This window comes from Somniosus microcephalus, chromosome 6 (assembly GCF_052327205.1).
Source record: "Somniosus microcephalus isolate GS21.2 chromosome 6, FLI_Smic_1.0, whole genome shotgun sequence".
Taxonomy (NCBI): domain Eukaryota; kingdom Metazoa; phylum Chordata; class Chondrichthyes; order Squaliformes; family Somniosidae; genus Somniosus; species Somniosus microcephalus.
In genome coordinates, this window is record NC_140992.1 from 190,465,136 (window position 1) to 190,488,678 (window position 23,543).

Sequence of the window (23,543 nt, forward strand, 5' to 3'; positions counted from 1 at the left end):
TTTTTTTACGCAGTGAATTGTTATGATCTGGAATGTACTACCTAAAAAGGGAATGGAAGCTGATTTAATTATATATTTCAAAAGGGAATTGGATATATACCTGAAAAGGAAAAAATTGCAGTGCTATGGGGAAAAGAGCCGGCACAGGTATGGTGGGCTGAATGGCCTCCTTTTGTGTTGTATGATCCGATTCTAAAATTGCAGTGTAAAGACACCAATACACCATTAAAATCCGAGTGACAATTTGTACAAAATTCTTCAAATATAATTTTTAAAACACAAGCACAGAAATGGCTTAAGATACTCTATAGGCCTAGTTAGGATTAAAATGAATAGATTTTTAAAAATTCAGTTAAAACAAAAATTAACAGATGACGTATTTACAGCTCTATGGCACTACAGTCAGTAAATACAGTATTAAAAGCTTCACATATTTAGATGGCAGAGGGCCACATAATCAAAGTTTTAATACAAGCCTTTGGCGTCAGATTACATTCAGCCTTGCTTCTTTATGCCATCAGAAGCCCTTGATCTCATTGTAACACACTCCCATTCTTCAATGTGAAAGTTAATATTCATGAGAAGTGAAGGCCTTCAAACCATGCAGTTTACCTTCCCCTCGCTGGTAGCACAAACCCAAGGGGCGTATCAAACCAGTCGGTTTTTTAAAAATACCCTGCGGATTAACTGCTGATCTAGAATTTATACTTCCAGTGACCTACATTGTTAACATTACCAGAACCTGACTCGGCCACACTATGAGCTGCATCTCTGCTACCCTCACTAGTAGCAGGAGGGATACTACACAGCCTGCTGAAGGAATCTATTTTAGTTTGCCAAGTGCAAATAGTCTGGAGCTCAGATATAAGCCGTGGCATAGGTTACTAAAAAGAGTCAAGGAGCCAGTGATGACAGGAAGGAGTATTTTAGGCATCAACTTAAACACTGAAGCAGATAACAACCAAAAAAACATAACAGAGCTATACTGGAGCCATGGGTGAGACCATGCCAGTCACCTGTCTATTCCTCAAATGAAGAACGATCTGTTCAAACAAAGATCAAGTGAGACTCAGAGAGGAGCACAGGTCAAGTTCAAACACCAGGGGAGCCTCGAATTGAAGCTTTTGATACTCCGAGTCCAAGGCTCCATCATTTTGTCTGAGGATGGCAGAAAACTCCCGGTCAGGTTGTGGTTAGCAAAAGCAGAGAAACAATCATACAATATTAGCAGGGCTTTCAATAAAGATCTAAACAAGAACAATACACATGGTTATCAAGTACCATTTTACACCAGGAGAACTCTTCTCTCTCTGGCTTCAAATGGAAATACAGACAGACAGACAATCAATTTTAGAAGGAAACAGAGCATTAAAAATAATCTTAAGAGTTTGGTCTTTATCTAGCATCCTTTCCTGGGCAGCTCAAGCAGATACAACTGCCAATTCCACTTTGTTACAAATTAAGTGCTGCAGGGGTCCCATATTGGCTATCAGCAGGGCTCAAAACGAAGGCAGGTGGAGCTCTCTGTGACAAAAGGCACTGGCTCAAACCCTGAAGAATCTAAATGTTTACTCACTGCATCAATAGTTGGCTTGCAGAAAGCCTTCACAAGTAGCTTTGTGGTGAGCAGGGTGCTAGTGGAATCACTCCCAATCCATCGGAGCAATTCTGCCTCAGTGACTGGGTTGCAGCTGAACACAATGCCCTCTGGCTGGTTTAGTTTTGATACCGGTGTGAACGTACTGTTCTAATAACTCAGTCGTAATTTCTGAAGAATTATTTTCACCTTAGAGGAAATCCAATTATATATTGGAGAGGAATCTCCGGTAGTAGCTATCTGCCTTAGCATCTCTCTGGCCAGCTCTACACCGTTCCATTTCAGGCCTCCATATCTGCAAACTTCCGTTTGCCATAGCTCTGAACCAGGTTGGAGGTGGTGATCTGGACAGCCTGCCCCTTCTCCCACTTCTGAAATTCGTTCAATCCCTTTTGACCAGCCCGGAACAGCTCCCGCTCCAGCTCGTCCAGATGAGCCACCAGTGACGAGGTGTCCTCGTTGTACGCATTCTGGGAGGAATCCATGATCCGGCGGAAGCGATTGACAAACGTCTGCGCCAAGAATAATCTTAGTCAAAATTACTACACAGAAACAGTAGATTTAAAGAGGTTGCATATACTGACACCACAAATCCCAGCCAGAATAGAAATAATTGGCTAATTCCCCAGTCAATCACGCCTGGAGACTGCACTGCTGTAAGTGACTGCGATTGATTTTACGCACATAATTTGCTGTATGTAATTATCCTGCACTCACTGCATTTTGCTGGAGAAATAAACCTGCTTTTATCAGGAGATTCTGCTGTAGTTTAGGTCACAAGTTCAGTTTGCTGTAGTTCATAGAGACACTGTTTGCTGCAAGTTCTGCCACATGTCCCGCCCCCTCCACAGTAGTGTCAATACCCACTCAGATTTTAAAAAGAGCAGTAGATCCTGCTTTACAGTGGTAATGCTCCTCAGTGCTGCTGTGATTATTTGAGTTTTGGTGTAGGACAACTCAGAACAGGGATTACAATATAAAATAACTACCTGCAGACATAAATCACTCCTGTGCTCAGTACTAGAGCTGGAATCTGTCATGCTCTCAACACTTTTATAACTGATGGGAACAAGATTATACAGCAGATGGGCAGCACAATAACAGCACCAATATAAAGTGCCAAAGGAGAATGGTCGGAAGTCACAAACTCAACTGTTACTGTGGGGAAAACACTTAACAGTTGCCAACTGCTTCCTTACTGTGGAGCAGAAAGGTACATACATGGCAGAAAAGCCCATGGCTGCTCAAATCTATCTCCTGGCAACCAGTTTCAGGCTGCCACAGGCAGAGGGCCTAGGAACAAGTCACTGCCTTTATTAATGGTGCATTCTTGTTCTGTCTTTAATTAGTAAGTGTGGATAGGGTGCATTATCAAGTCAGATGCTGCTAGGGAGCTGTACTATCAGGAGAGATACATACACATTTAAGTGTCAGCTTGCTCAATTGATATTGCTCTCATTACGGAGTCAGAAGATTGTGGTTCAAGATCCCTCCAGGACTTAAGCACATAATCTAGGCTGACACTTCAGTGCAGTTCTGAGGGAGTGCTGCATTGTCAGAGATACTGTCTTTCAGGTGAGATGTTGAGATGTTAAACTTACTTCCTTTAAGTTCTACCTGTTCTGGTGACTCAGGTGTACTTTAAAAGATCTCATGGCACTATTTGAAGATCAAGGTATTTTCCCAGTGTCTTGGTCAACAGGTTGCCCCTAGCCACCAAAAGCCAGGACTTTGCCGTGTCCAAAATGTCAGCTAAGGTCATCTAGAGAGAGTAACCGATTGCACTTCAAAATAATGAATTGTACGTGAAGCGCTTTGGGGCATTGAGAGCTGTGATAAGATGCTATATAAATGCAACTTCTTTCTTTCAAGCAACTAACACAATAAATACACTGCCGCAGCACCAGTGGGCCACTGACTTAATTGCTTCCAATGTTAAATCACCTCCTTCGCACCGAGTTGTTACACCCGCGAAGAGCTGCGGGACAGCATGTCCGGGCACACCTGGCTCAGAAACACAGGAAATGATTATGAACTCACACAAGGAGAAATGGCAGCAACGAATCGGAATCCTTAAAAAGTCACATCAATAGAATGGCAATCCCATTCCATAACACTCATACACAAATAGACTTTACAAGAAATGCTGGAAATACTCAGGCCAGGTAGCATCGGTGGAGAGAGAAACAGAGTTAATGTTTCAGGTTAGTGACCTTTTGTCAGAACTGGCAAAAATTAGAGATGTAACAGGTTTCAAGCAAGTACAGAGGCAGGGGAAGCAGGGTGGGGGGATGAAAGGAAAAAACAAAAGGAAGGTCTGTGATAAGGTGGAAGGCAAGAGAGATTAAATGACAAAAGGGATGCTGGTGCAAGGCAAAAGAGGTGGTAATGGGACAAGTAACCACTGCTCTCATTTTTCCCCCCCAGACAGCAGCTGCTGGTAATGGTTCTACTGTTTCCAATTACAACTCCCCGAGAATCATCTTTTGTTTCTTTGCTTGTCCCATTACTAACCCCTTTTGCCTTACACCATCATCCCTTTTGTCATTTAATCTTTCCTGCCTTCCACCCTAACGTAGACCGTCTATTTTGTTCTTTCCTCCCCTCCCGCCTTTTCTATGCCTCTGTTCTTGCTTAAAACCCGTTACATCTCTCATTTTTGCCAGTTCTGACGAAAGGTCATCGACCCAAAACTTTAACTCTGTTTCTCTCTCCACAGATGCTGTCTGACCTGAGTATTTCCAGCATTTTCTATTTTTATTAGACTTCCAGCATCAGCAGTATTTGACTTTTGTCCAAATAGTCTTTAATAAATGGCACCGTGAAATGCAGTAAACTGGGACACTCACTTGTAGGATGGTCTGAGCAATCTCTGTGTTCTCTGGATTATTAAAATGCAGCAGCTGTGTTCCAAACCCATAATAATACGGCCCCATTTTGTGCAGGTCCACTACCTTTGCGTCGGCACTGAAAATAGTCCGCCAGCCACCCTTATACACCTTTGGAGTACTGGCAGAGACAATGCGGCGTTTGGGGTCACATAGCCCTTTGGCCATCCAAAGAGGCAGTTCCATCTTTGTACCCTTTTGGAACAAGAACATAAAATGAAAATTCAGCTAACAATAAAACACAACAGCTACTCAATTAGAAACTGAGTGCAGCTGGCAATTCTCAGCACGGTAGGAGTCTGGGTTTCTCATCATTTGCCAAAACCAAACAGACACAATAAGGAAGGATTTATATTGCACCTTTCTCACCTTTAGGATGTCCCAAAGCACTTCATAGCCAACGAAGAACATTAGAAATGTAGCCACTGTTGGAATGTTGGTAAATGCAGCAACCAATTTGGTCCCACAAGCAGAAATGAGACAATTGACCAGATAATCTATTTTGGTAGTGTTGGAGACAGGGATAAATGTTGGCCAGAACACTAGAAATCCCCAGCTCTTCTTCAATTATTGCTGTGAAACTTTTACATCCATTCCAAGACACGGCCTCGGTTTAATGACTCATCCGAAAGACAGTGTCTCCAACAGCAGCACTGAATTGTCAGCCTAGATTATGTGCTCAAGTCTCTGGGCCTACAAACTCCCAACTCAGAGGGGAGTGTGTTACTATTGAGCCAAAGCTTTTCAGGGGTTCAAAGTTGTATTTTAAGGATACAAAGCCATTTGTTTAATTGTGACAGGACGTGATAGTTTGAGTTTTGATGGCAAAAATGCTGTAAAAAAAAAACTATCATAAAACACAGAAGTGAGTGCGGAGAAAAAAGGATTTTCTGTGTTTCTAGACTCCAATTCAATTTTTGGCACTTTTTTAAATTGCAGAAGCATTTCAAGAGACAATTCTGTAATAGCAATTTAGGTCTCGTGCTGCACAAACCATTTTTTAAAAACTTAATAGGGAGGGCTTTTTCCTAAGCAGCTGAATCAATAGAAGATTAACTATATGTGCAGATATTTTGATGCCACAATTTGCGACAGTGGATCTGCCCACTGCACCTTCCCCATTCGCTAAAAAAACATCCAGGACAGCAATTTGTCACCATTTTGTCAACCTACTCTGGCAAGTTGAGTTGTTCAGTCCACTACAGCTAGAACACAAGGTTGCCTCAACCTTTAAGCTCCGTTTGTGGTTGCATGTACAGCCTCCGAAAAGGGTAGTGCCACCTCATATGTACTGTTGGTTCACCAGTGACAGTGAAGCAATGTCACTGTAGCACTGGATATTCCCAGACAGGTGGCAATAGATAAGAATCTCCAGCTTCAGTGGTTTTGACTTTTCAGGGGCTTAAAGTTCCACTGTTAAGGATCCAAATCCATTTGCTTAATTGTGACAAGATTTAATGTGCAGTTATAGAGCACCTTTAAATATCACAAGGCTCTAAACAGAAGTATCTCTTCAAAAAGCTGTTAAGGTTAGGTCAAGTGAAAATTTCAAAACTGAGTTTTTTTGTTAGGCAAGGGTATTAAAGGAACCAAGGCAGGTAGATGGAGTTAAGGTACAGATCAGCCATGGTCTAATTGAATAGCAGAACAGGCTTGAGGGGGTGAATGGCCTACTCCTATAAGTGGAAATAGACACCAAGTAACACACCAAAAGTAGGGGAGATGATAGAAGGCAGGGTTTTAAAAATGGGGACGAGAAGAAGCCATGTAGATGGGCTTGGAGAAAGAGTTGAGCGCCCAAACTATTGAAAGATCTGCACTGGTGGTGGATGGAGAGAGTAGGGATACAAAAAAGACCAGGAGACATGCACTGCCATGTAGCTCTGGAGGAGGGTGCAGAGGACATGCAGGGATTTGTACACAAGGTCAAGTGTGAGCTTAGCTTAGCCCCAACACTCTCACCTCAGTTAGAAGGTTTTGGGTTCAAACCCCAGTCCAAGACTTGAGCGCACGATGTATACTGACACTTCAGTGCAGTACTGAGAGAGTGTCGCATTGTCACAGGTACTGTGGGTCAGTGGGGTCTGTGGAGTCAGTGTGTTTTGCAGTTTTGCATTGGGTAATTTGGAATGAAGGTTTGCCAGGCTCGGTGAAACAGGTACGCCCGTTTTGTTAGAGGCAGCACTGTGTATTCATTCTCTACCAAGGAGCAGCTGTGAAACCTACTACCTTTCTTAAGGCAACGTAACTGCTGCTCGTTCCTGGGGCCAATTAGAAATCAGCAGGCAATTATTTGTTTGCTTTTTTTTTTAATGCTGTTTTTGATTATTTATTTTTTTTGCTCCCAAGACGTGACACAGAAACTAGACTGATTCCTGGGATGAGGGGATTTTTCTATGAGGAGAGATTGAGTAGACTAGGCCTATATTCCCTAGAGTTTAGAATAATGACAGGTGATCTCATTGAAACATATAAAATTCTTAAGGGGCTCGACAGTGTAGATGCAGGGAGGATGTTTGCCCTGGGTAGAGAGTCCAGACCTAGGGCTCACAGTCTCAGAATAAGGGGTCGGCCACTTAGGACTGAGAGGAGGTGTTGTGAAACTTTGGAATTCTCTACCACAGAGAGCGGTGAATGCTCAGTCGTTGAGTATATTCACAACAGGGATCGATAGATTTTTCGATATGAGCCGACTCAAGGGATATGGGGATAGTGCGAGAAGGTGGAAATGAGGTAGAAGATCAGCCATGATCTTATTGAATGGCGGAGCAGGCTTGAAGGGCCAAATGGCCTACTTCTGCTCCGATTTCTTATGTTCTTTCGGATGAGACACTAAAGCAAGGCCCTGTCCATTTGTTCAGGAGGATGTAAAAGATCCCAAGGCAGTGTTTGAAGAGTTGTGGCGAACATTTAACGCTCAACCAACATCATCGAATAAACTTAACTGGTCATTTATCTCTCTGCTATTTGTGTGCCAATTGACCTCTACGTTTGCCTATGGAACAACACGCACAAAAGTAATTAATTGGCTGTGAAGCGCTTTGTAACGTCCTGAGGACATGAAAGGCACTTTAAAATGTGTTGTTTCTTTGAAGTCAATGCATTCAAGACAGGAAGCCAATGGAAATCAATGCAGACAAGAATGATGGGAGCAGGATAAAATGAGGGTGGCAAATGTTTAGATGAGTTGGGAGTGAATGATAATAAGACTTGCCATCCAGGGGACACGTAGCAATATGCAGATGGCTCTGACCTTAAGTGTTCACCTTTCTCACCTACCCAATCACGGTCCTACAGCCATGGCTAAGGTGGAAGAAGGAGAATACAAAATCAGTCATTTGTATTTATATAGCGCCTTTGATGTAGTAAAACGTCCCATGGTGCTTCACGGGAGCATTATCAAACACAATTTGACACATAAGGAGATATTAGGGCAGATTGGTCAAAGAGGTAGGTTTTAAGGAGCGTCTTAAATGAGAAGAGAGGCGGAGAGGTTTACGGAATGAATTCCAGAGCTTAGGGCCTTGGCTGCTGAAAGCAAGGCCGCCAATGTGGTGGAGCGATTAAAATTGGGGATGCGCAAGAGGCCAGAATTGGAGCAGTGCAGATATCTCGGAGGATTGTGGAGCTGGAGGAGATTACAGAGATAGGGAGGGCGGGGGTGGTGGGGGGAGGCCAAATTAAGTTCTTTACAAACCACTATTTGGCTACTCAGATATTACACAAGACCTCACTGAAGCTAAAGCTCAAAAAGCTCATTTCCGAGTAGTCATACAGCTCATATACGAAATTATCATCAGTGTTTTAAGACCTTAATAATCAACTTTTACTTGCGTTACCTATTGCTCCTAATTTTGTCAACTATTTTTATATTACCTATTACAAACATAAGAACATAAGAAATAGGAGCAGGAGTAGGCCATTCGGCCCTTCGCGTCTGCTCTGCCATTCAATGAGATCATGGCTGATCTTCTGCCTCAACTTCATTCACCGGCCCTATCGCCATATCCCTTGATGCCTTTACTAGATAGAAATCTATCGACTTCTGTTTTGAATATACCCAATGATTGAGCCTCCACAGCCCTCCGGGGTAGAGCATTCCAAAGATTCACCACTCTCTGTGTGAAGAAATTTCTTCTCATCTCAGTCCTGAATGGCCTACCCTTTATCCTGAGGCTGTGGGCCCTGGTTCTAGATTCCCCAGCCAAGGGAAACATTCGCCCAGCAGCCACCCTATCAAGTCCTGTAATAACTTTGTATGCTTCAATGAGATCCGCTCTCATTCTTCTGAATTCAAGAGAATACAGGCCTAGTTTACTCAATCTCTTCTCACACGACAGTTCCGCCATCCCAGGAATCAATCTCGTGAACCTTCGTTGCACTCCCTCTATGGCAAGTATATCCTTCCTTAGGTAAGGAGACCAAAATTGTACACAGTACTCCAGGTGTGGTCTCACCAAGGCCCTACATAATTGAAGACTTCTTTACTCCTGTACTCAAATCCTCTTGTAATGAAGGCCAGCATACCATTGGCCTTCCTAATGGCTTGCTGCGCCTGCACATTCACTTTCAGTGACTCATGTACAAGGACACCCGGGTCCCTTTGAGCATCTGCATTCCCCAATCTTTCACCATTTAGGAAATACTCTGCCTTTCTGTTTTTTCTACCAAAGTGGATAACTTCACATTTATCCACATTATATTCCATCTGCCATGTTCTCGCCCACTCACTGAGCCTGTCGAGATCCCCTTGAAGCCTCTTCACATCCTCTTCACAACTGACACTGCCACCTAGCTTTGTATCATCAGCAAATTTGGAAATGTTACATTTTGGGTTATTACAGTTGGGCGGACTCGTAAAAATCAACATTTCATTGTGCAGTACACACGTCTGCTGCATATATGACAAATAAAATTGAATTGAATTATTTAGTCCCCTCATCCAAATCATTGATATGGATTGTGAATTGCTGGGGCCCAAGCACCAATCCTTGCAGTACCCCAACTAGTCACAGCCTGCCATCCTGAAAAAGACCTGTTTATCCCTACTCTTCGTTTTCTGTCTGTTAACCAATTCTCAATCTATGCTAATATATTACCCCCAATTCCACGTGCCCTAATTTTATTCACCAACCTCTTGTGTGGGACCTTATCGAAGGCCTTCTGAAAATCCAAATACACATCTACCGGTTCCCCTTTGTCTACTCCACTAGTTACATCTTCAAAGAACTCCAATAGGTTTGTCAAACAGGATTTCCCTTTCATAAATCCATGTTGACTCTGCCCAATCTTACTATTAGTTTCTAAGTGCCCAGTTATTGCATCCTTTATAATAGATTCCAACATTTTCCCAACTACTGATGTGAGCCTAACAGGTCTGTAGTTCCCCGTTTTCTCTCTCCCTCCTTTCTTAAATAGCGAGGTTACATTTGCTATCCTCCAATCTGCAGGAACCGTTCCAGAATCTATAGAATTTTGGAAGATGACAACCAATGCGTCCACTATCCCAATGGCCACCTCTTTCATAACCCTAGGATGCAAACATACCTTTCCACCATGTAGTAGTACGGATTTGACCCCAGATTAAGTAGATACTAGATGGCATCATTGTCTAGTAAAATGTAGGGGCCGCAAACTGAGCTTTTGTATGAGGTACCTGCAAAGCTTTAGTCAATTTGTCCATCTCCTGTTTCCACTCAAGCACTTAACAGGTTTCTTACTGTGTGTTTCCCCTCCCCTCTCCAGTTTGTCCTTTTCCTTTTCAAACACTGTTCACCTATATACTTTATACAGTTCTGATGAAGGCTCCTCACCCATAATATTAACCTGTCTGTTTCACTCCACAGATGGTTATTTTAGTTGACGAACAAGAGTGACGCGTGGGGGGCGGTGGTAAAACAGATGTACAAGTGCCCCCTGGTGAGGAGGCACAACTTATGTAATAACCCAAACGCAAAAGTCTAATCTAAACAAAAGGAAAATTTATAAACTCGCAAATCATAATATTACGTGTGTCTGCCAGACACCCGCAGCTCACAGAAGGTAACCTACTGGGTTTTACCAACAGTTTCGGTTCCAGAGTTCTGGTGCTGGACTCTAATTAAAACATTCCTCCAATAACACCGCTTTCCTTCGGTTAGTTGACAGGGCCTTTCGGAGTCCCGGGAGCGGCCGACACTTGTATTGATGCGAAGCGATCCCTTCTCCTTCCCGGTGCACACGCACTGTATAGCGGCGAGCCCGCTCTCTTACCTCGGGGATGAGATCGGCCTCACTGCTCTTGTCCAGGAAGCCAAGACGCGGCAGCACCATCTCGGTCCGGCACGGGATCTTCTCCTGGGTCATCAGGATATCGTCCAGGCTGAAGAAGTTTTCCTCCAACCCTCCCGAGGGCACCAGCATATAGGATTCGGAGCGCGGCATCGGGACCCGATCAGCTCGGCTCGAGCTACCGGACGCGGGCCCGCGGTTCAAAGCTTCCCGCCGAGCCTGCGAGGCAGCAGCAGCCGAGCGCCGATACCGCGCGCGACAGCAACAAGCGCGGAGCGATCGATTTGACTGCTGTCAGCGAAACCGTAATTTTATAAATGTCTCGGGATATAAGCTTGCAACGTCTGCGGAAAAACACAGCGATGGTTATTATTTTTTTTAAACCCCACCATGGCGCAAAACCCACACACTCACTCTCACACACCCCTGACGTAGTGTAGGGGGCGCAGTGAAGGTTGATGACGAACGCGCAGTGTGCATGACGTCACTGAACACGCGCGCCTTCCCGTAATGGCGCGCGGCAGGTGGACGGTTGGCTTTTGAAAAGACAACGAGCGAGTTTGAGGCAGCAGGCGGAGGACACAAACAAGAGAATGGCGGACCAGTCGCAGCGTCTTGACGCGTCGCCAAAGTTGAGGAGGAAGAGTACGCAGAGATTCGCAAACATCCACATCAAGCCTCAAACGACTGAGCGGTCGAAGTTCTACGAGGACCTGGTGGAGGAGATGCGCAGGAAGATGTGGTCAGTGCACAAGGGGCAGCGTTCGCACCTCGGGCTAGGCCCAGTCGCGCATGCGCACTGTCAGCCAAGCAGTGGCAGTCAATCCATTCAAAATTGAATCAAATAATAATAATAATAATAATCAACTTTATTGTCATTGTTAGTGCACAAGTGCAGTACAACGAAATGTAGGTTTGCGGCTCCCGAGAGTGTACATTTAGATTAAGACATTTAAACATTCAACATTCATTTGGCTTGTAATACATTAACATAAACATAATAAAGTGCATTGGCAGATGTGCAGGCTTTAGAGTTTATTTGTGGAGTTCAGTAGGATGACAGCCCTGGGAAAGAAGCTGTTCCTAAATCTGGTCGTTCGGGTGTGAATGCATCTGTAGCGTCTCCCAGATGGCAGGGGGGTGAACAGGCTGGGGTGGGTAGGGTCTTTGATGATGGTCAGTGACCTCCGTAAACAGCGTTTCTGGTATATGTGCTCTATGGTCGGTAGTCGGGTGCCGGTAATGCGTTGGGCAGTTTTGACTACCCGCTGCAGGGCTTTCCGGTCATAGGAGCTACAGCTGCCATACCATATTGTGATACAGTTCGTCAGGATGCTCTCTATAGTGCAGCGGTAAAAGTTAGAGAGGATCAGGGGTGATAGGTTACATCCCTTCAGCCTCCTTAGGAAATATAGGCGCTGCTGGGCCTTCTTCACCAGAGAGGAGGTATTGAGGGACCAGGAGAGGTCTTCCGTGATGTGGACTCCGAGGAACTTAAAGCTGTCCACCCTTTCCACCACAGCCCCATGGATGTGGATGGGGGTGTGACTTCCGCCTTTAGACTTCCTGAAGTCCACAATGATTTCCTTGGTTTTCTTGATGTTAAGGGCCAGGTTGTTATCGGCGCACCACTTCACGAGATGCTGGACCTCCTCCCTGTAGGCTGACTCATCGTTGTGGGTGATCTGGCCTACCACCGTGGTATCATCCGCAAACTTGATGATGGTGTTGGAACCATGAACAGCCACACAGTGGTGGGTGAAGAGGGAGTAGAGGAGGGGGCTCAGCACACATCCTTGTGGGGCCCCCGTGTTCAGGGTCGGGGGGGGGAGGTGTGGTTACCTAATTTGACAGACTGGGGTCTGTTTGTTAGGAAGTCCAGGGTCCAGTTGCAGAGGGAAGTGTTCAGGCCAAGAGTGTGGAGTTTGGTGGCCAGCTTGTTGGGGACGATAGTGTTGAATGCTGAGCTGTAGTCTATGAACAGCATTCTGATGTAGGTCTCTTTACCGTCTAAGTGATTCAGTGCAGAGCGTAGAGCAGTTGTGATTGCATCCTCCGTTGATCTGTTTGCACGATAGGCAAACTGGTGTTGGTCAAGAGAGGCGGGAACACTGGCTTTGATGTGAGCCAGGACCAGTCTCTCGAAACACTTCATTATGATGGGTGTGAGTGCGACAGGTCGATAGTCGTTCAGACACGTCACAGCCGTTTGCTTTGGCACAAGAATAATGGTAGCGGTCTTGAAGCATGTAGGGACTACTGCCTGGGCCAATGACAGATTGAAGATGGCGGTGAAGCATCAGCCAGCTGATCAGCACATTCCTTGAGTACCCGTCCAGGGATGCTATCAGGTCCAGCAGCCTTACGTGTGTTCACTCCGCGTAGAACACCCCTTACGTCGGAGGTCGACAGAGTGAGCACCTGGTCTTCCGGGTGTGGCAAGGCTTTGGTAGCCGGCTCCCTGTTGCCCCTGTCAAAGCGAGCGTAGAAGTTGTTAAGCTCCTCCACTGATGTAAACAATTCTTAAGCAACTGCTACTTATACGGAAAATATATATTTTCAATAGAATATCGCATTGGGAACCAGCACCACAAACTTAGCTCAAAAATGGCACAAAGAATAAACCATTAAATATTTTCCTTGAGATATTTGCTGCAATTGTAATAACTGATCAGCGGCTTGATGATAGTGAGAGCATAGAAACTTACAGCACGGAAGAAGGCCATTTGGCCCATTGAGCCCATGCCGGCTCTCTGCAAGAGCACTTCAGCTAGTCCCACTCCCTGCCCTTTACCTGTAGCCGCGCAAATTTTTTTCCTTTGGGCGCTTATCAAACTCCCTTTTGAAACCCATTCAGGCAGCGCATTCCAGATCCTAACCACTCACTGAGTAAAAAAGGTTTTCCTCATGTCGCCTTTGGTTCTTCTGCCAATCAACTTAAATCTGTGTCCTCTGGTTCTCGACCCTTCTGCCAATGGGAACAGTTTCCCTCTATCTACTCTGTCCAGACCACTCATGATTTTGAACACCTCTGTCAAATCTCCTCTCATTCTTCTCTGCTCTAAGGAGAACAACCCCAGCTTCTCCAGTCTGTCCACGTAACTGAAGTCCCTCATCCCTGGAATCATTCTCGTAAATCTTTTCTGCACCCTCTCTAAGGCCTTCACATCCTTCCTAAAGTGCGGTGCCCAGAATTGGTCACAATACTCCAGTTCAGGCCGAACCAGTGTTTTACACAGGTTCATCATAATTTCCACGCTTTTGTACTCTACACCTCTATTCATGAAGCCCAGGATCCTGCAAGCTTTTTTAACTGTTTTCTTAACCTCCCCTGCCACCTTCAATGATTTGTGCATATATACCCCTGGGTCTCTCTGTTTATGCACCCACTTTAAGATTGTACCCTTTAGTTTATATTTTCTCTCTTCATTCTTGCTACCAAAATGTATCACTTCGCACTTTTCTGCATTAAATTTCATCTGCCACGTGTCCGCCCATTCCACCAGCCTGTCTATGTCCTCTTGAAGTCTATCACTATCCTCCTCACTGTTCACTATACTTCCAAGTTTTGTGTCATCTGCAAATTTTGAAATTGTACCCTGTACACCCACATCCAAGTTATAATATATATCAAGAAAAGCAGTGGCCCTAGAACCAACCCTTGGGGAGCACCACTGTATACCTTCCTCCAGTCCGAAAAACGACTGTTCACCACTACTCTCTGTTTCCTGTCACTTGGCCAATTTCGTATCCATGCTGCCACTGTCCGTTTTATTCTTTGGACTTCAACTTTGCTGGCAAGCCTATTATGTGGCACTTTGTCGAACGCCTTTTGGAAATCTATGTACACCACGTCAACCGCATTGCCCTCATCAACCCTCTCTGTTACCTCATCAAAAAACTCGATCAAGTTGGTTAAATACGTTTTGCCTTTAACAAATCCGTGCTGGCTTTCCTTAATTAATCCACACTTGTCCAAATGACTGTTAATTTTGTCCCTGATTATTGTTTCTAAAAGTTTCCCCACCACTGAGGTTAAACTGGCTGGCCTGTAGTTGCTGGGTTTATCTTTACACCCTGAATATCTATGTGGTAGAATCAGATATTTTCGGTGTTAAAATAGGGTGCACTGTACGTAGATATTTTTGAGACAATAAATGCATTGATGTTAGTAACAATTAATAAAAAAGTTCCATGACCAAAAGGTCTTTGAATTATCATATTCCATCATTACTTCGAGACGCTACAAAAATATGGGTAACATTTTGTTAACAGTTCATACAGCAACAATATTCTTGAAACAAACTGCCTCTTTCCAACAGAGGTTGGTTGCTGATATTTGTAGTATTTAATACTTGTTACAAGATTGACAAAGTTTTGGATGGTGTGAAGTCATAAAACTCTACATGTAGTTAAATACTGAGGTACCTGCTTTCACAATACTGCAAGGAAATCCAGATAAAAGGTCATTGAGCTGTTCAAGTATACTTCATTCAGAGTCCATGTCTGATTGTTCTGTCATGAACTTCCCTCCAACACCATCTGTTGATCCCTTATTTTAGGGACTAGTCATTCCTTTCCTGACCGTCACTGAAAAATATCCTAATATCGTTCGTCCTGCTTCTCGCCAGATATTGATCTTTTAAGCAATCTCTGTTTTTAATTTTATCCAATTCACTTCTCAGTGTTCCACATTAGCAATCCATGTAACAGGAAAAACAACCCTAATATGAGTATGGACCATAACGTAGATCGAGAAAGAAAGAACTTAGATTTCTGTAGCGCCTTTCATGACCTCAGGAAGTTCCAAAGCGCTTCACAGATAATGAAGGATTTTTGAAGTGTAGTCACTGTTGTAATGTAGGGAAACGCAGCAGCCAATTTGTGCACAGCAAGGTCCCACAAACAGAAATGAGATAATGACCAGAAATTTTTCAAAAGGCATTCGATAAAGTTCCACACGAGGTTGTAACACAAGGATAGGGTTCATGGGACTGGGGGTAATATATTAGCTTGGATTGAAGATTGGTTAATGGACAGAAAAGCGTGAGTAGGAATAAACGGGTCATTTTCAGGTTGGCAGGCCGTTACTAGTGGGGTGCCGCAAGGATCTGTGCTGGGGCCTCAGCTATTTACAATCTATATTAATGACTTAAATGAAGGTACATAATGTATCCAAGTAAACATCTCATCCGAACGTGGTTAGTCACACAGCCCCGCTTTTTGTCTGTTCATCATCTTCAAGTACCTATCCAACTCCCTTTAAAAATTATTTATGGAATCAACTTCCACCACCTTTTCAGGTAGAGCGTTTCAAATCTCAGCAATTCAGTGAAAGAAATTCTCCTTATCTCCCCTCTAGATCCTTTGCCAATGATTTTGAATCAGTGATCTCTAGTTATGGACCCACTCACCAGAGGGAATAATTTTTCTCTATCTACTCTAAACCTCTCATCTAAAAACCTCTATTAGGTCACCTCTTAACCTTCTCTGTTCCAAACCTCTCCTCATAACTGAAATCCCTCATCCCTGTAAAGCTCTTATGCACCCTATCTTATCACACCGTAAACTGACATTTAAAAAAAAATTATTCGTTCATGGGATGTGGGAGTCGCTGGCAAGGCCTTGAGCAGGTGGTGGTGAGCCACCTTCTTGTGGCTGCTGTTCTTTGTAGCGGTTTGGTACAACTGAGTGGCTTGCTAGGGCAGAGGGCAGTTAAGTTCTGCAGTTCTGATGAAGGGTCATCGACCTGAGACGTTAACTCTGTTTCTCTCTCCACGATGCTGCCTGACCTGCTGAGTGTTTCTAGCATTTTCTGTTGTTTCATATTTCCAGCATCTGCAGTATTTTGCTATTGTATTAGGTTAAAACCCTTGTCCTCTCTGCCTAGGAACTGTGTCAACGGCTGTAGTCAGGTTGAGAAGGATCAGGTGGGATCGAGCACCACTGTCACAGGGGATATTGTTTGTGACTTTGATTAGAACCATTTTAGTGCTGTCACTAGGGTCTGATTGGAGAGGTTCAAACAAGGAGTTGGAAAGATGGAAATGAATTTGTGAGATTGCTGCTTGTGAGCCTCGTAGACAAGGCAAATTGAGGGCTCGGGCCCTGGGGAGCCTTGGGGAAGCTTGGCTTGGTGGGCAAGGGGAAGGGAGGAATACGACAGAGGAATCTGTGGGGGAAAAATACTAGAGAGGGCTTAAATGAAAGGAGGCATGACTGGGTAACAGGGAGGGGAGGAGGCAGGAGAAAAGGGCCCAAGAGGGGTCATGAGAAGAAAAAGGGAGATAGAAGTAATGGGCTTGGGTGAAAATGAGCACATGAATTGACACAGGAAAAATTCAAGTTACATAAGCATGGCAAAGATTAGGATAGATATGTCCTGGTTGTAAATGGAGAATATGGAGAAGACAATAAGAGAGAGTCCAAAATTAAAGTCAGAGGTCCCGTGGTGGGTTAAAGTTGACTTGTAGATAGGGTGAAGTCAGCTTTGAGCACCGACGAACTAATGTCCAGGTTCGGACACAGGTGTTGAGGGTGAGTGAGTCCAGGAAATGTTTGAGGGGCAGAGTATCAGTGGGCACGTTGCTAGAGGTATTCCTGTAGAAAATGGAGAGCCAAGGAGGTGTGGAGAATCGACCATGAGGCAGCATAGGGAACGTGAGCTGGGTATGGACCGTCGTGAGACAGGTTAGTTTTACCCTACTGATGATGTGTTGTTGCAATAGTAATCCTGCTCAGTACGAGAGGAACCACAGGTCCAGGGGTTGAGATGATACTCGGATACACACCATTCTCAAACCTAACAATAAAATGTTGAATAACTTCAGCAACATGTAATGAAGTTTTATTAATTTTATTGAATATAATTAAAATTAGTGATATTTATAAAAATTCACAGAAGCAGACTATGAGTTACTGCCCTATTCCCAAAAGAAAATTGTTTTCAGTTGTTGCCAGTATTTATGACATGGGCTGTACTTTCAGACTGTGAAATAAAAACGTGGGCCGTGATTTTGCCAGTGCTCAGCGGACCTGATTGGTGGCGGGTCAGCTGTGAAATTTAAAATGATTGACAGTGGATCGGGAACCTGCTCTCAAAACACGCACACCTGCATTTCCCAATGTCGGTTCTGCCAGTGGTGAGCAGACCCGACAGGCAGTGGCGGGGGACCCAATTCAAATCATTAGTGGCTTGTTTACAGCCATTTAAAAATGCTTTTTTTTCCCAGCTTTTTGAATTTGACAGGTTGCCCACCGGTTTCCCGCTGTGCTTAGACCTTGTCTGTGAAGCTGAGGCGGGAGGTCAGTGGCCATTGAATCAGCTGGTGAGTTGACAGCCACAAATGTCAAGTCAAAGCTCTCAAGGTTCCCTAACGCTGTCAAAACATTTTTTTTCCCAGCCAACTCGCCACCAAATGTGCCTGCTGACCCCCTGAAAAATTCCCCCCTATGATTCTGTGGGTAGTGTGGATGCTGACTCAGTGGCCCTGAGTTACTATTCACTGTAACTTTGGTGGGAGTGAAGCGGAAGTCCTAGAAAAATGACATAAACAGCTGAACACAGCCCTTTATGCCACCAAAGTTATTGCAGGAGACCGGTGGTAGTCCCAGTAATTTTATTATAAGAATAAATAAAAAATAAAAAATTATGCCTCCTTGTAGGAGATAAAATTGATTTTTTTTAAACTTCATAAAAATCCTGCCAATAGATTTTAGTTCTATGTAAAATGGCTGAGCACTTACACAGAAAAAGTACTTTCCTAACTTTTCCTCCTTATAGCTGGCAGTTATTTAAGATTCTCTTCATTAGAAATTGCAGTGTTTCCATTTAATTAAGAATTTAAAGGAGAAAGAAAAAACTAGCATTTTATAGTGCCTTTCATGACCTCAGGACATCCCAGAATGCTTTACAGTCAGTGAAGTACTTTTGTACTGTAGTCACTCTTGTAATGTAAGGAAACACAGTTTGCACAACAGTGGGATAAATCACCAGATAATCTGCTTTTTTTGATGTTAGTTAAGCAATAAATGTTGGTCAGCAGACCAGGAGAAATCCCCGGCTTTACTTCAAGTAGAGGATAAACTGGCCCTTGGTTTAACGTCTCATTTGAAAGACGGAATTTCCGATGGTGCAGCATTACCTCGGGACTGCATGGAAGTGTCAGCTTAGATTATGTGCTCAAGTCTCTGGAGTGGAGCTTGAACCCATGACCTTCTGACTCAGAGGTGAGAGTGACACCACTGAGCCAAAGCTGACACCATTTACCCGTCCCTCATATAATTGTGTAAACTCTCTTTAACACTCTTAAGTCAGAAAATCACCTCAAATATTTCTTCATTCCAACTTTAGAATAGCATCCTCTGTCAAACTGTATGACTTTCTCTATAGGGGTAATTTTCTGGCTTTGTGCTCTGGCTAGAAGCCATGGGTTGGATTTTAACAATGGCGAGCTTTTGGAGGCGGGACTCCCACTTGTCGGGTTTAGTCCCGCCTCCATCGACTTCTGGCCAACCCACGCTATTTTCCCTTGATTGACCTTGTTAAGCCTGCCCAGCGGGCTTAGCAGGCCAATTAAGGGGCAGTCGGTTACAGAGAACGTCAGCGTATGACCTTTTATCTGTCAAATTCTATGTTGTTTGATGAGTCCTTGTATTAAAGACTCATCAAACCTCTTGTGAGCAGAAATTAGATGGTTGTTGCATTGGAGAATGTAGCAGCCATCTGTCATCTCTGCCGGTGAGATGCGAGACTCTCCGCATCCCCAACGTTTGAAGCGTGCAGGAAGAAACAAAGGTAAGTAAACATTTTCTACCACTTTCCACTCACCTCACATACTTACCTCTCCACACTTGCACCCATCACTTACCTTCACAGCGCACTTTTGCACCCCTTCGACCCCCGCAGACCCACTGCTCGCCTCGGTGACCCTGGCGCGGTTCGCAGCCTTTGGGAAGCCCGCACTTGTGTGGGTAAAATGGGGATAATCCTCTTATCTGCCTGTTAACTACCTGTTAACAGGCAGTTAAGTGGCTGTAATCCCCTTCCCGCCTCCAGGAGACGGGACGCGGCGCAGGTGGCTACCCGCCCCCAGATTCTGCCATTTTCCCGCCTCCAAACCCGCCCCCCCCCAGGGTTGTCAAGATTGCGCCCCTTGTCTGTCAGAAGCACATATCAAAACTTTAGATGCACACAGCCTTCAATTTTTCAACTATTTAAAATAATAATTAGAAAATCATTTGCAGCATATGTCTAAATTTAATAAGCAGACGAGCCTCCTTGCTGACAGCACAACATTAGAAAATTACCACTAAATTTCCCATGCTAGTCATATTTGTGGATTGTCTCAGTAAAATTGTGAATTAGTGTCAAAATAGAGTTAGTCTGCTTTCCACTTGGAACTAATAAGAACATAGGAAATAGGAGCAGGAGTATGCCATAGGGCCCCTTGAGCCTGCTCCACCATTCATTAAGATCATGGCTGGTCTTCAACCTCACCTTCATTTTCCTGCCCGATCCCCATATCCCTTGATTCCTTTAGAGTCCAAAAATCTATTGATCTCAGCCTTGAATATACTGAACAACTGAGCATCCACAGCCCTCTGGGGTAAACAATTCCAAAGATTCACAACCACCTGAGTGAAGAAATTTGTCCTCATCTCTGTCCTAAATGGCCAACCCCTTATCCTGAGACTGTACCTCCTAGTTCTAGACTCTCTAGCCAGGGGAAGTAGCTTCTCAGTAGCTACCTTGTCAAGCCCTCTCAGAATCTTGTATATTTCAATAAGATCACCTCTCATTCTTCTAAACTCCAGAGATTATAGGCTCATTTTACTCAATCTTTCCATATAGGACAACACTCATCCCAGGAACCAATCTAGTGAATCTTTGTCACATCCCCTTCCTTAGGTACGGAGACCAAAACTGTACACTGTACTCCAGGTGTGGCCTCACCAAAGCCCTGTACAATTGCAGCAAGACTTCCTTACTCTTGTACTCCAACCTCCTTGCAATAAAGGCCAACATACCATTTGTCTTCCTAATTGCTTGCTGTACCTGCATGTTAACTTTCTGTGTTTCGTGTACAAGGAAACACAATTCCCTCTGAACACCAACATCTAATAATTTCTCACCATTTAAAAACTTCTGTTTTTCTATTCTTCCTACAAAAGTGAATAACCTCAAATTTCCCCACATTTTACTCCATCTGCCATCTCCTTGCCTACTCACTTAACCTGTCCATATACCTTTGCAGACTCTTGGATTTAGAGTCAACATGGATTTATGAAAGGGAAATCCTGTTTGACAAACCTATTGGAGTTCTTTGAGGATGTAACTAGTGGAGTAGACAAAGGGGAACCGGTAGATGTGGTGTACCTGGCTTTTCAGAAGGCCTTCGATAAGGTCCCACACAAGAGGTTGGTGAACAAAATTAGGGCACATGAAATTGGGGGTAATATGAATTGAGAATTGGTTAATGGACAGAAAACAAAGAGTAGGGATAAATGGATCTTTTTCAGGATGGCAGGCTGTGACTAGTGGGGTACCGCAAGGATCGGTGCTTGGGCCCCAGCTATTCACAACCTATATCAATGATTTGGATGAGGGGACTAAATGTAACACTTCCAAATTTGCTGATGGTACAAAGCTTGGTGGCAGTGTCAGTTGCGAAGAGGATGTGAAGAGGCTTCAAGGGGATCTCGACAGGCTCTGAGTGGGCGAGAACATGGCAGATGGAATATAATGTGGATAAATGTGAAGTTCTCCACTTTGGTAGAAAAAACAGAAAGGCAGAGTATTTCCTAAATGGTGAAAGATTGGGGAATGCAGATGCTCAAAGGGACCTGGGTGTCCTTGTACATGAGTCACTGAAAGTGAATGTGCAGGTGCAGCAAGCCATTAAGAAGGCCAATGGTATGCTGGCCTTCATTACAAGAGGATTTGAGTACAGGAGTAAAGAAGTCTTACTCCAATTATATAGGGCTTTGGTGAGACCACACCTGGAGTACTGTGTACAATTTTGGTCTCCTTACCTAAGGAAGGATATACTTGCCATAGAGGGAGTGCAACGAAGGTTCACGAGATTGATTCCTGGGATGGCGGGACTGTCGTGTGAGAAGAGATTGAGCAAACTAGGCCTGTATTCTCTTGAATTCAGAAGAATGAGAGGGGATCTCATTGAAGCATACAAATTTATTACATGGCTTGATAGGATGGATGCGGGGAGAATGGGCTCGATTTTGCCAGGCCCGAGGAAGCGGGATTGGGGGCGTGTGAGGCGGTAAAATCTGAAAAAATGGTGGGCAGAATCGATCCCGCCTCCATCCTGCCTCCGAGCAATTTTCCCAAATGCGTGTTTTCTGACCCCGTTTCCATCCCGCCTCCAACAGGCGGCATAGGCCCTTAAGGCCCTTAACAACCAGTTAAGTGCCTCTATAATCCCATTTTGAGAGGCCTTTCTGATTTTACCACTTTTCCCACGTCCTGCACGTCTCCTCTGGAACACGCCAGTGAATCCTGGCGGCCTCACAAGTGGACTGCTTACTAACAGCTGCAGCATCACCATTAAAAAGGAGTTTTCAGCAATCATCATTTGCAGGTGGCAGAACTGTGTTGTCTCAGGTCTGGGGGAACTTTTAGCAGGCGGGCGGACCTGCGAGGGAATGAGGCTGAGCGGCGGCGAGTTCAAAAACAGCTCCGAGACCAAGTAAGGCCTCAGAGCAGCGGAGGCAGGCGGGCGGACCTGCGAGGGAACGAAGCTGAGCGGCGGCGAGTTCAAAAACGGCTCCGAGACCAGGTAAGGCCTCAGAGCAGTGGAGGCAGGCGGGCAGACCTGCGAGGGAACGAGGCTGAGTGGTGGCGAGTTCAAAAACAGCTCCAAGACCAGGTAAGGCCTCAGAGCAGCGGAGGGAGGCGGGCGGACCTGCGAGGGAACGAGGCTGAGCGGCGGCGAGTTCAAAAACAGCTCCGAGACCAGGTAAGGCCTCAGAGCAGCGGAGGCAGGCGGGCGGACCTGCGAGGGAATGAGGCTGAGCGGCGGCGAGTTCAAAAACAGCTCCGAGACCAGGTAAGGCCTCAGAGCAGCGGAGGCAGGCGGGCGGACCTGCGAGGGAACGAGGCTGAGCGGCGGCGAGTTCAAAAACAGCTCCGAGACCAGGTAAGGCCTCAGAGCAGCGGAGGCAGGCGGACGGACCTGTGAGGGAACGAGGCTGAGCGGCGGCGAGTTCAAAAACAGCTCCGAGACCAGGTAAGGCCTACCAATCTCCAATCTCCGAAGTCTGAGGGAAGGAGAGAAGTAAAAAGTAATCCAAGTGTGACGTCACCAGAAAGCGGGCAAGTGATTGGTTGGTAAGTATTTACTCTTTCTCCTTCTTTACAATATTTAAATTCTGTGGTTTATAGTTTCTAGGGTCTCTGTGGTGTAGCGGGGACTGCTGGCAGGCAAGCGCCCTTGAGTATATATCATTAAATTGGTGGTATTGATTTAATTTAAATTAATTAAAGGGTAAGTCATGTCAGGACAGCCCAGCCCCGTGTTATGCTCCTCTTGCTCTATGTGGGAATTCAGGGACACTGCCGGTGTCCCTGACGACCATGTGTGCCAGAAATGCATCCAGCTGCAGCTACTAGCAGACCGCATTGCGGCGCTGGAGCTGCGGATGGATGGGCTTTGGAGCATTCATGATGCTGAGAGGGTCGTGGATAACACGCTTAGTGAGTTGGTCACACCGCAGGTAAGGGCTGCACAGGCAGAAGGGAAATGGGTGACCATCAGGCAGAGCAGTAG

General features: G+C 44.9%; 2 protein-coding genes across 4 annotated transcripts in view; one reads left to right on the forward strand and one right to left on the reverse strand.

Annotated features, from left to right (window-relative positions):
• Positions 1–237: 237 nt before the first annotated feature.
• On the reverse strand, positions 238–11,174 carry gins3 (GINS complex subunit 3). The gene is made up of 3 exons (XM_085991061.1): positions 10,738–11,174; positions 4,447–4,680; positions 238–2,109 (listed from the first exon to the last, which is right to left on the reverse strand). The coding sequence occupies exons 1-3, from the start codon at positions 10,906–10,908 to the stop codon at positions 1,879–1,881; spliced, it is 636 nt and encodes a 211-aa protein (XP_085847187.1). The 5' UTR covers positions 10,909–11,174; the 3' UTR covers positions 238–1,878.
• An 81-nt stretch (positions 11,175–11,255) lies between these two features.
• The window catches only part of LOC147116275 (diacylglycerol O-acyltransferase 1-like), a 143,595-nt gene continuing 131,307 nt past the window's right edge, over positions 11,256–23,543 (forward strand). For all 3 annotated transcript variants that reach the window (XM_085991058.1, XM_085991059.1, XM_085991060.1), the window contains exon 1: positions 11,256–11,497. In XM_085991058.1, coding sequence (XP_085847184.1) covers positions 11,349–11,497 — 149 coding nt within the window. In that variant the 5' untranslated portion in view covers positions 11,256–11,348. The remainder of the gene's footprint in view (positions 11,498–23,543) is intronic.

Excerpts from the sequence above, each read along its gene's own strand:
- gins3 (XM_085991061.1), bottom strand. The coding sequence starts at position 10,908 with ATGCCGCGCTCCGAATCCTATATGCTGGTGCCCTCGGGAGGGTTGGAG. Across the intron at positions 4,681-10,737 it reads AGGCCGATCTCATCCCCGAG|GGTACAAAGATGGAACTGCC; the intron begins GTAAGAGAGCGG and ends TTGTTCCAAAAG. Across the intron at positions 2,110-4,446 it reads TTGCTCAGACCATCCTACAA|ACGTTTGTCAATCGCTTCCG; the intron begins GTGAGTGTCCCA and ends TTCTTGGCGCAG.